General features: G+C 40.7%; 1 protein-coding gene across 1 annotated transcript; it reads right to left on the reverse strand.

Moving 5' to 3' along the window:
* Positions 1-976: 976 nt before the first annotated feature.
* LOC308616758 (RAD52 motif-containing protein 1-like) lies at positions 977-2,164 on the reverse strand. The gene has a single exon (XM_081233147.1). The coding sequence runs from the start codon at positions 2,063-2,065 to the stop codon at positions 1,070-1,072; it is 996 nt and encodes a 331-aa protein (XP_081089273.1). The 5' UTR covers positions 2,066-2,164; the 3' UTR covers positions 977-1,069.
* Between the last annotated feature and the right edge of the window lie 11,085 nt (positions 2,165-13,249).

A 13,249-nucleotide genomic window follows, 5' to 3' on the forward strand; every position in this document is an offset into this window, starting at 1 on the left:
TTGGGTTTGTTTTTGTAGGTCCTTTTCTTTTCTTGTGTTTCCCACTTAGAGAAGTTCCTTTAGCATTTGTTATAGAGCTGGTTTGGTGGTGCTGAATTCTGTTAGCTTTTGCTTGTCTGTAAAGCTTTTGATTTCTCCACTGAATCTGAATGAGATCCTTGCCAGGTAGAGTAATCTTGGTTGTAGATTCTTCCCTTTCATCACTTTAAATATGTCATGCCACTCCCTTCTGGCTTGTAGAGTTTCTGCCTGAGAAATCAGCTGTTAACCTTATGGGAGTTCCCTTGTATGTTATTTGTCCTTTTTCCCTTACTGCTTTCAATAATTTTTCTTTGTCTTTAGGTTTTGCCAATTTGATTACTATGTGTCTCAGCGTGTTTCTCCTTGGGTTTATCCTGTATGGGACTCTGCACTTCCTGGACTTGGGTGGCTCTTTCCTTACCCATGTTAGGGAAGTTTACGACTTTAATCTCTTCAAATATTTTCTCGGGTCCTTTCTCTCTCTCTCCTCCTTCTGGGACCCCTGTAATGCGAATGTTGTTGCATTTAATGTTGTCCCAGAGGTCTCTTAGGCTGTCTTCATTTCTTTTCATTCCTTTTTCTTTATTCTCTTCTGCAGCAGTGAATTCCACCATTCTGTATTCCAGGTCACTTATCTGTTCTTCTACCTCAGTCATTCTGCTATTGATTCCTTCTAGTGTATTTTTCGTTTCAGTTATTGTACTGTTCATCTCTGTTTATTTGTTCTTTTTTTTTTTTTTTTTTTGTAGTTACTCCACCTTTATTAGGCTCCTGTGGAGATCCAATGCACACCACCAGAGTGAGCCTTTTTCCCAGAGTCCCCAGGGCACAAGCCACCCTTCCCCTTGCAAAGGTGACAATTACCTCCTTCCGGGCCCCCTTCCCAACCCCGCCCTGCCCTCCCAGGCCCCAAACAATGAGGCGGGATTTGGGCTGCAGACCCCAATGGCCACAACCTCCAGCAGCCCAGGGGTGGAGGGGAGTTGGGAAGGATGCAGAGCTTCCCGAGGAAACCACAGGATGTGGCATTCTGGGAAATTTAAAAGTGCTAGTCCAGTTCTGGCAATCTGAACTCTTCCTCCTCGAAGCTGAAGTCTGAGAGACATTCTTCCTCCCTTTGGCTACAGGGCTGACAAGAAAAGTAGCTGACTTGAATTAAATCCTGTAGTTCCTCTTCGGTTCTAGCATCTGTGACCTCTTCACAGGGTCTATAGGCCACAGCTATTTTACCACTTTCTAAAGCCACAATCAGCAGTTTCTGGAATGCATCTGTCATAGCCTTCTGAATAGCAAGCTTCTGGGTTACCTTCCTTTCCATAAGGAATGATAATGACCCTTCCTCCAACTTATCCAAAGGTTCCTCAGCCATGACAACTCTGGGACTCCTGCACTCGTGGGAGGGCAACACCACCTCTAAAGCACAGAAAAACTTCAGGCTTTGCTTCTGAAGTGGTGTCACAATATCTTCATTTTCCCTTTCTTCAAGGTTAGAAAGATCCTGAAGCTTGATGATCCTTTTTGACCACCCACTGAAACCAAAGTAGTGATTTGCCAATTCTTGGCATCTGGAGCTGTTTAGGGCCAGCGTATTATGTTGAACTGCCTTATGTCTGGTGCCGAGACGAACCGGGCTTCCCTGGTGGAGCAGTGGTTGAGAGCCTGCCTGCCGATGCAGGGGACACGGCTTTGTGCCCCGGTCCGGGAAGATCCCACACGCCGCGGAGCCGCTAGGCCCGTGAGCCATGGCCGCTGAGCCTGCGCATCCGGAGCCTGTGCTCCACAATGGGAGAGGCCACAAGAGTGAGAGGCCTGTGTACGGGCTTCCCTGGTGGAGCAGTGGCCGAGAGCCTGCCTGCCGATGCAGGGGACACGGCTTCGCGCCCCGGTCCGGGAAGATCCCACATGCCGCGGAGCGGCTAGGCCTGTGAGCCATGGCTGCTGAGCCTGCGCATCCGGAGCCTGTGCTCCACAATGGGATAAGCCACAACCATGAGGAGCCCGTGTACTGCAGTTCACTGCACTGGGTATCACCCAAAGAGCCCATCAGAGCTCTTTATAATTTCTTACACATCTCACCAGCACTGTAGTTCTTTAGTCATCAATGATTTCATCCAATTCCTCTCATTACTTTCTACGCCATCTTGGATCCCTATTTGTTCTTTAATTCTTCTAGGTCTGTATTAAACATTTCTTGCAGCTTCTTGATCTTTTCCTCCATTCTTTTTCTGAGGTCCTGGATCATCTTCACTATCATTATTCTGAATTCTTTTTCTGGAAGTCTGCCTATCTCCACTTTATTTAGTTGTTTTTCTGGGGTTTTACCTTGTTCCTTCATCTGGTACATAGCCCTCTGCCTTTTCATCTTGTCTATCTTTCTGTGAATATGGTTTTTGTTCCACAGGCTGCACGACTGTAGTTCTTCTTGCTTCTGCTGTCTGCCCTCTGGTGGATGAGGTTATCCAAGAGGCTTGTGCAAATTTCCTGATGGGAGGGACTGGTGGTGGGTAGAACTGGGTGTTGCTCTGGTGGGCAGAGCTCAGTAAAACTTTAATCCGCTTGTCTGCTGATGGGTGGGGCTGAGTTCCCTCCCTGTTGGTTGTTTGGCCTGAGGCAACCCAACACTGGAGACTACCCGGGCTCTTTGGCAGCGCTAATGGCGGACTCTGGCAGGGCTCACACCAAGGAGTACTTCCCAGAACTTCTGCTGCCTGTGTCCTTGTCCTCACGGTGAGCCACAGCCACCCCCTGCCTCTGCAGGAGACCCTCCGACACTGGCAGGTAGGTCTGGTTCAGTCTCCTGTGGGGTCATTGCTCTTTGCCCTGGGTCCCAATACACACACTACTTTGTGTGTGCCCTCCAAGAGTGGAGTCTCTGTTTTCCCCAGTCCTTTCAAAGTCCTGCAATCAAATCCCGCTAGCCTTCAAACTCTGATTCTCTAGGAATTCCTCCTCCCGTTGCTGGACCCCCAGGTTGGGAAGCCTGACGTGGGGCTCAGAACCTTCACTCCAGTGGGTGGACTTCTGTGGTATAAGTGTTCTCTGGTTTGTGAGTCACCCACCCAGCAGTTATGGGATTTGATTTTATTGTGATTGCGTCCCTCCTACCATCTCATTGTGGCTTCTCCTTTGTCTTTGGATGTGGGGTATCTAGTAACTCTCTTCTCACTTCAGGGATGTATTCTGAGTCAATGGGTAAAGCAGGAGAGGGGGTCACTCCAGTGCCCTTGCGGTTAGTGGCCCATAAAGGAAGGTAGAGGAACTGGATATCTTGAGAAGCACCATGTATTTTGTGCTTTGTAAAGTCTTAGAGCATCTGTCAAAAATTTGAGCTTGGGGCTCAACAATTTAAATCCAAAGTCTACTCATTTTGCCAGAAACCACATTTCACAATTCACAGACCTCTGTTATAGTATTTTCCATATGGCATTGTAGTTTTGGGCTATGCTTTTATGAGCTGTACTAGTCTCATAGTCACTCCTAGTGGGAGTGACTGGGAGATCCACAGGTAGTTGGTCAAAGCAGCAGGAGAGGAGAACAGGGAGAATCCAGGGCTCTGAAAGCTCGGAGGAGAGACCACCAGGGACTGCAAACTGGGACTGCTTCATCCGGGAGGAAAGACTTGATCTGAACAATTAATTTTAATGACCTTCAACAATTAAAATAATTAGTACATGCACATGGTAAAAATTTAAACACTACAAACAGATACTCAGTGAAAAATAAATTTCTCTCCTTTCTTGGACCCCAGTACCCCAGTTTTCTTTCCCAGAGGTAGCTAGTTTTTTATATGCCCTTCCAGAGGTATTCTATGTTAACACAAGCATATATGTGAAGGATTTCTTCTTCCTTTTCTTTTTGAAACACAAATGTTACTATACTACATTTACCATTCTTCATCTATTTTTTTCCCACTTAATGTTTGACTGCTGGTTACATTTCCATAGAGGAAGAGTTACCCCACTCAATTTAACATCCACAGAACAGTCACTGCATGCATGTATCATAAATGATTGTCCAGTTACCTCTTTATGGACATTTGGGTTGTTTCTAGGAGAGAACAATTTGATTGAAGACTTAGATTTAGGAAAGAACATGCCACGTTTGGGGACTACAAAGAGACCAACCACATTAATAACTATGAATTATTGACTTCTTATCACGTTCTAAGTTCTTCATGTATATCATCTCACTTAATCCTCACAACAGCAGCAGGATTTAGTTTCCATTATTACTGCCATGACAGATGAGGGTCGTGAAGTAATTTGCTCCAGGTCATATGACCTGTAAAGTGGCATGGGCAAGGGAACAACCGAAAAATTAGGGGATCACTGTTGAGAGGAGCTTCAGGGCTCTATAAGTGAATTGTGTGAGATGGACTAAAACATTCCATAGCTGGTAAATCCTTTTAACCACAGGGAAACCTTGCTTCTGTTCCAGGCTTCGAGAATACAAGTCTGCTGTGGATTTCAGTGATTTAAAAAAAAATAAATTTATTTATTTTATTTATTTATTATTTTTGGCTTTGTTGCATCTTCGTTGCTGCACGCAGGCTTTCTCTAGTTGCGGCGAGCAGGGGCTACTCTTCATTGCGGTGCGTGGGCTTCTCATTGTGGTGGCTTCTCTTGTTGAGGAGCACGGGCTCTAGGCGCGCAGGCTTCAATAGTTGTGGCAGCAGGGCTTTAGTAGTTGTAGCTTGCGGGCTGTAGAGCACAGGCTCAGTAGTTGTGGCGCACGGGCTTAGTTGCTCCATGGCATGTGAGATCTTCCCAGATCAGGGCTTGAACCCGTGTCCCCTGCATTGGCAGGTGGACTCCTAACTGCTGCACCACCAGGGAAGCCCCAGAGTGATTTTGAAAAATATTTTATTTCTGCTTAGTAGCTGTTGATAACAGTTTCGTAAATAGATGTCTGGCCAATCTAGTGGAATGGTGGAGGTTGAAAGGTCTGAATTCATATTTTTTTTAATTTAAAAAATGTTTAACCAATATATTTGGATTATTTTCATTTCAGCATTTCAGTATAGAAATTGAGATTTTTATTGTTTTTTCATACTAAGTGTTTAAAATCTAGTGTGAATTTTACACTTAATAGCACATCTCAACTGCTCAATAGCCAAGCACGACTAGAGCAGTTCTAAAAGATTTATTGTTTTTACCTTTTTACATTTAGATCTATGTTCTACCTGAAATGGATTTTTGAGTGTAGTGTGAGGTAGTAATCTAGCTTAATTTTTTTCCATATGAGTATCCAATTGACCCAGAACCAATTTATTGAAAAGATAGTCCTATTCCTATGAAACTTTTGTCTTAAATCAAGTATCCACATATCTGTGAATCTGTTTCTGGATTCTATTCTATGCCATCTGTTTATTTGTCTGTGCTTGTACCAGTACTACTGTATCTTAATTACTATAATTTTTGTAATAAGTCCTGATATCTGGTAGGGAAATTGTTCCTACCATTTCTTAAGAGAGTCTTGTCTATTATTGGCTCTTTGCCTTTCCATATAAATTTCTTGTCAAGTTCCCCCAAAATACCTGTTAGGATTTTGATTGAGATTACACTGAATCTATATATCAGTTTGAGGAGAGCACTTAAAAAATATCATCTGTTCATCTGATGCTATCATCTTGGTAGGATCTGGACCTGTCCTTGCCTTCCAGACTCTTCTACCTTCCACATTCTGGGGTATAAGCAGCCAACTGAGAAAGATGCTCAACCTTTAGGTCTTTGATGAGAACACAGTAGAGGGCCCCTCCCACTTCTCAAGGGCAGAAAGTCCCTGGCAAGGTTCTAGAATCCTAGGATGCAGAAAAAACTGGAGTCTTGGAGGAACCAGACCAAATGTCCTTAGGTAGGGACCTTGTGCCCCGTGTGTGAGTTTTCAGGGGTCACTCATTCTTGGGCTCACTTTAACCCAAGGTAGATCAATAGAAATTACCTGCCTAGAGATCAGATAAGATGCTTTCTACTCCTCACTCTTCTCTACCTTCTCTGTTACTGGTTTTGCTATTTGCTCTGTGGCCGCAGACCAAGTTTCATGGAGAAGCCAATTACAAATGTAGAGAATCATGTAGACTGGCTGATCAGGCAGGAGAGGAAAAGAACAGAAGAAAGGGGCTTCTTAAAGGTGTCTCTGGCTTCTGAAGAGGATTGATAAGATGAAGATGAAGGCAAAATAGAGATAGCAGTAAGATAACCAGGATGGAAAAGAGGTCCTGTAAGGAACCAAGCTTACCTTTCATGCTGAATGTTGTTTGGCCTTTATCTTGAATTCCCTATGTCCATCAGGTCAGGCTTCTGGAAATCTACAATCCTGGCAATTCTGAACTGAACTTCACCAGGTCTGTCCCACTGGTAGAGAACTCATCTCTTCAGGAGGAGACTTGTGAATTACTAGGTTGAGGGTAGCTGGAGTGTTGGTGAGGACCAGAGTCCAAGGGACTAGAAGAAGGGCTAAGAGGAGGAGTAGGGGCAAAGACAAAGGAGTAATGGGAAAGGGAACAATATAAACAGGGTGGCAAGTGGATGATCCAGAGGGACCAAGGGAAGAGCTGGGCACAGAAATCCTTAAGGTAGGGTGGCAGGAAGGGATGGCACTAGTCAGAGGAGGGAAAAAGGTAGGGCCCAAAGCTGAAAGAGGTGGATGGTGCTGGGGAGTAAGCTGAGGGCTAAAAGATGGAGGAGACAGGGGAGGAAGGCGACTTCAACAATGAGAGCAAGAAGGAACAAGAAGAGGAGGTGGAGGCTGGGACTGAGATGGGAAAATTGCAGGTAGCTTTCTTGTCATTTTTTTCAACTGGCATTCTGTGCTTACTCATCTTGTGAAATTCAGTAACTGGTGGAAGCTCAGACCTGCTCCAGCAATTATATCACACTACTGCATGTATCACCCCATTCATAATGGAAATGCCCTCTATGAAGGGTACATACCACTTTCTTTGGGGCTGGTGAGTAGGCTCCACGAACCATGGAAGTGGTCCCAGTTTCTAGGTTGAAGAATGGTCAGGGGAAGTGGCAAAGAGAGTAAATGGAGTCTAATAGTAGTCCCTATTCCTTGGGATAACATGTAGTTTTGCCCCTTGGTAAGCAAAGATTGATCAAAGGGTTAGGATAGAGTTGGAGGTTGGGACCTAGGAGAACAGGTCTGAAACAGGAATGGCCAAAATGTGGAGAAATCATTATCCCCATCTATTTAACTTACTACATTTTCCAAAGCCTTTTCACATCATTTATATCACTCCATAAACACAAGGTAATCAGAGAAGAGAGATTATGTCCATTTTACCAATCAGGATACTGAAGGCCAGAGAGGGAACTATATAGGCAGGCAGTGGATGACAGAGCAGACCACCTAGACTAGAACTTGGGCCAAAAGTCAGGGAGTAGGGTGTATGTAGGAGGGAGCACAAAATAGCCCATGACAGCATGACCCCACCCCATGTTTCTGGACAGAATCTTACAGGGGGACTTCAGAGCAGAACTTTATAGTATAGCCTTCCTCTTGACGCCTATGATCCCTTGGTATTTTGCCTGACCCTTAACTAGAACCAGAAACACAGGGTCAAGCTGATAGGATGGCTGCCCACTCCTGAGTGCCTAATGACTGGATTTGGACTTTCTTGCTCACTACCCTAGATGCCCAACTCCATGTCAGATGATTTAGGAGGCTACTGCACCCTCTCCCTTTCTTTTGTCTGATGTAGCAATTCTATTTGCTTATCATTCTGGTTTCTTTTTTTTAAATTGAAGTATAGTTGACTTAAAATGCTCTATTAGTTTCAGATGCGCAAGGTAGTGCTTTTAAATTTTTATAGTTTATACCTCATATAAGGTTATTATAAAATACTGGCTGGGTTCCTTGTACTTTACATTACATCCTTGTAGCTTTTAAAAAATACCTAATTGCTTGTACCTCTTAATCCCCTTCCTGTATCTTGCCTCTTCTCTCACCCTTCTCCCCACTGGTAACCACTAGTTTGTTCTCTGTTTCTGTGAGTCTGTTTTGTTATATTCATTTGTTTTATTTTTTAGATGCCACATATAAGTGAAAACATACAGTATTTGTCTTTCTCTGACTTATTTCACTAAGCATAGTACGCTCTAGGTCCATCCATGTTGTTGCAAATGGCAAAATTTAATTCCTTTTTATGACTGAATGATATTCCATTGTGTGTATGTGTGTGTGTGTATCACATTATCTTTATCTATTCATCTGTCAGTGGGTACTTAGGTGGCTTCCATATCTTGGCAATTGTAAATAATGCTGCTATGAACATTGGGGTGCATGTATCTTTTCGAATCAGTGTTTTTGTTTTCTTTGGATAAGTCCCCAGGAGTAGAATTGCTGGATCTTATGATAGTTCTATTTTTAATTTTTTGAAGGCTCTCCATACTGTTTTCCATAGTGACTGCACCAATTTACATTCACATCAACAGTGCACAATTCCCTTTTTCTCCACACCCTCACCAACACTTGTTATTTGTAGACTTTTATGCAGTGGCCATTCTGACAGATATCTGAGGTGATATCTCATTGTGTATTTTGCAGTTCCCTTAGTGATGTTGAACATCTTTTCATATGTCTGTTGGCCATATGTATATCTTCTTTAGAAAAATGCCTATTCAGGTTCTCTGCCCCTTTAAAAATCAGATTGTTTAGTTTTCCGAAGTTGAGTTGTAGGATTTCTTTACATAGTTTGGATAATAACCCTTTATAACACATATCATTTGCAAATATCTTCTCTCATACAATAGATTATCTTTTCATTTTGTTGATGGTTCCCTTCTCTGTGCAAAAGTTTTTGAGTTGATTAGGTCCTCTTTATTTATTTTTGCTTCTGTTTCCCTTGCCTAAGGAGACTGATCCAAAGAAATGCTGCTGAGACCAGTTTCAAAGAACATGCTGCCTACTTTTTCTTATAGGAGTTTTATGGTTTCTGGTCTTATATTTAGATTTAATCCATTTTGAGTTTGTTTTTTTATATGGTGTGGAAAAATGTTGCAATTTCATTCTTTTACATGTAAGGTGTCCAGATTTCCCAACACCACTTATTGAAGAGATTGTCCTTTCCCCATTGTATATTCTTGCCTCCTTTGTCATAGATTAATTGGCCATATGTGCATGGATTAATTTCTGGGCTCTCCTGTTTTGTGTGTCTGTTTTTGTGCTAGTACCATACTATTTTGATTACTGTAGCTTTGTAATATAGGCTGAAGTCAGGGAGTGTGATACCTGCAGTTTAGTTCTTTTGTTTTTTCCTTAAATTTATTTTATTGAAGTATAGTTGACTTACAATGTTGTGTTAATTTCTGCTGTACAGCAAAGTGATTCAGTTATACATATATATTCATTCTTTTTCATATTCTTTTCCATTATAGTTTATCACAGGATGTTGAATATAGTTCCCTGTGCTATACAGTAGGACCTTGTTGTTTATCCATTCTATACATAGTAGTTTGCATCTGTAATCCCAAACTCCCAATCCATCCCTCCCCCTTGGCAACCACAACTCTATGTCTGTGAGTCTGTTTCTGTTTTGTAGATAAGTTCATTTGTGTTGTATTTTAGATTCCACATATAAGTGATATCATACGGTATTTGTCTTTCTCTTTCTGAGTTACTTCATTTAGTTTGATAATCTCTAGGTCCATCCATGTTGCTGCAGATGGCATTATTTCATTCTTTTTTATGTCTGAGTAGTATTCCTTTGTATATATGTACCACATCTTTATCCATTCATCTGTTGATGGACATTTAGGTTGTTTCCCTGTCTTGGCTATTGTGAATAGTGCTGCTATTAACAGAGGGGTGCATGTGTCTTTTTGAATTATAGTTTTGTCTGGATATATGCCCAGGAGTGGGATTGCTGAATTATATGGTAACTCTATTTTTAGTTTTTTGAGGAACCTCCATACTGTTCTCCATAGTGGCTGCACCAATTTACATTCCCACCAACAATGTAGGAGGGTTCCCTTTTCTCCACACCCTCTCCAGCATTTGTTATTTGTAAATTTTTAAATCATGGCCATTCTGACTAGTGTGAGGTGGTACCTCATTGTAGTTTTGATTTGAATTTCTTTTCCCTCAAGATTGTTTAGGCTATTTGGTCTTTTGTAGTTCCATACAAATTTTAGTATTATTCTAGTTCTGTGAAAAATGTCATGGGTGTTTGGATATGGATTGCATTAAATCTAGATTGCTTTGGGTAGTATGGACATTTTAACAATTTTAATTCTTCTAATCCATGAGCATGAAATATCTTTCCATTTATTTTTATCATCTTCAGTTTCCTTAATCAGTGTCTCATAGTTTTCAGAGTACAGCTCTTTCACCTCCTTGATTAAAATTATTCCTAGGTATTTTACTCTTTCTGATACAATTGTAAATGAGATCATTTTCTTGATTTCTCTTTCTGACAGTTCATTTATTAATCTATGGAAATGAAACAGATTTCTTTACATTAATTTTGTATCTTGCAAATTCACTGAATTCATTGATGAGCTCTAGTAGTTTTTTGGTGGCTTCTTGAGGATTTTCTATGTATAGTATCATGTCACCTGCAAACAGTGACAGTTTTACTTCTTCCTTTCCAATTTGCATTTCTTTTATTTCTTTTTCTTATCTGATTGCTGTGCCTAGGACTTCCAATGTTAGGTTGAATGAAAGTGGTGAGAATGGGCATTCTTATCTTGTTCCTGATCTTAGTATGATGTTTGCTGTGGTCATATCATATATAGCCTTTACTCTGTTGAGGTATGTTCCCTTTATATCCACCTTTTTGAGAGTTTTTATCATGATTGAATGTTGAATTCTATTAAATTCTTTTTCTGCATCTATTGAGATGATTGTGTGATTTTTATCTTTTGTTTTGTTAATGTGGTGTATCACATTGTTTGATTTACAAATATCAACCCATCCTCGCATCCCTGAAATAAATCCCACTTGTTCATGGTGTATGGTCCTCTTTATGTTGTTTTTTTTAATTTATTTATTTATTTTTGGCTGTATTGGGTGTTTGTTGCTGCACGTGGGCTTTCTCTAGTTGTGGAGAGCTGGGGCCACTCTTCGCTGCAGTGCACGGGCCTTTTACTGCAGTGGCCTCTCTTGCTGCAGAGCATGGGCTGTAGGCGCATGGGCTTCCGTAGTTGTGGCACATGGGCTCAGTAGTGTGGCTTATGGGCTCCAGAGCACAAGCTCAGCAGCTGTGGTGCATGGGCTCAGCCGCTCCATGGCATGTGGGATCTTACCAGACCAGGGCCCGAACCCATGTCCCCTGCATTGGCAGGCAGACTTTCAACCACTGTGCCACCAGGGAAGCCCCCCTCTTTATGTTTTGTTGAATGTGATTTGCTAATCTTTTGTTGAGTACTTTTGCATCTATGTTCATCACAGATATTGGCCTATGACTTTCTTTTTGTTGCTGTGTCTTTGGTTTTGGAATCAGAATAATACTGGACTCGTAGAATGAGTTTGGAAGTATTCCCTTTTCTTTAACTTTTTGAAAAGGTATTAACTCTTCTTTAAATGTTTAGTAGAATTGTCCTGTGAAGTTGTCCAGTCCTGGGCTTTTTTTTGTTGGGAGTTCTTTGATTACTGATTACTAGTAATTGGTCTGTTCAGATTTTCTGTTTCTTCCTAATTTAGTCTTGGAAGATTGTATATTTCTAGGAATTTATCCATTTCTTGTAGGTTGTCCAATTTGTTGATGTATAACTGTTTATAGTATTCTCTTATGATTGTATTTCTGTGATATCAGTTGTAATTTCTCCTCTTTCATTTCTTATTTTGTTTATTTGGCCCTCTCTCTCTTTTTCTTAATGAGTCTGGCTAAAGTCTTATCAATTTTGTTTATCTTTTCAAAAAACCAGCTCCTAGTTTCATGGGTCTTTTCTACTTTTTAAGTCTCTACTTGTTTCCACTCTGATATTTATCATTTCCTTCCTTCTGCTGACTCTGCGATTTGTTCTTCTTTTTCTAATTCCTTTAGATGTAGGTTAGGTTGTTTGAGACTTTTCTTGTTTTTTTCAGGTAGGCCTGTATCACTATAAACTTCCTTCTTAGAACTGCTTTTGCTGCATCCCATAGATTTTGGAAAGTTGTGTTTTTATTTTCATTTGCTTTAAAGTATTTTCTGATTTGTCCTTTGATTTCTTCATTTGCCCATTGGTTTTTGAGTAACATGTTGTTTAGTCTTCACATGTTTGTGTTTTTCCCATTTTCTTCCTGTAATTGATTTCTAGTTTCAAACCACTGTGGTCAGAAAAAATGCTTGATATAATTTCTATCCTCTTAAATTTGTTGAGACTTGTTTTGTGGCCTAGCAAGTGATCTAGCTTGGAGAATATTTCATGTGAACGTGAAAAGAATGTGTATTCTGCTGTTTTTGGATGGAATGCCCTGTAGATATCTATTAAGTGCAACTGGTCTATTGTGCTATCTAAGACTACTGCTTCTGTATTGATTTTTTGTCTGGATGATATAAGTGGGGTGTTATAGTCCCCTACTATTATTGCATTATTTTCAATTTCTCCCTTTTATGTCTGTTAATATTTGCCTTATATATTTAGGTGCTCCTATATTGGGTGCAAAAAAGTTAATGAGTATTATATCCTCTTCTTGTATTGATCCCTTTATCATTATATAGTGCCCTTCTTTGTCTTTTGTTAGACTTGTTTTAAAGTCTATTTTGTCTAATATGAGACAAAACTACCCCTGCTTTCTTGTCATTTCTGTTTTCATGAACTATCTTTTTCTATCCCCTCACCTTCAGCCTGTATGTCTTTAGCTCTGAAATGAGTTTCTTGTAAGCAGCATATAAATGGGTCTGCTTGTCTTTTCATCCAATCAGCTACCCTATGTCTTCTGATTGGAGCATTTAGTCCATTGACATTTAAAGTGATTATTGATGGTTATGTATTGGTACTAATTGCCATTTTGTTACTTGTTTTTCAGTTGTTTTTGTAACCCTTCTCTGTTCTTTTCCTCTTCTTTTAGTTTCTTCCTTTGTGGTTTGATGATTTTCTTTAGTAGTATGCTTGTACTCCTTTCCTACTAGGTTTTGTGTATCTATTATATGTTCTTAATTTGTGATTACCATGGGGTTCATATATGTTCACCTATAACTATATCGTCTTGTTTTAAACTGGTGGTCATTTAAGTTCAAACACATAAATGTCTACATTTTTATACTCCCTTCTCCCACATTTTGGGTTTTTGATGTCATATT

Source organism: Mesoplodon bidens (genome assembly GCF_964165515.1).
Source record: "Mesoplodon bidens genome assembly, chromosome: 4".
Lineage (NCBI taxonomy): Eukaryota > Metazoa > Chordata > Mammalia > Artiodactyla > Ziphiidae > Mesoplodon > Mesoplodon bidens.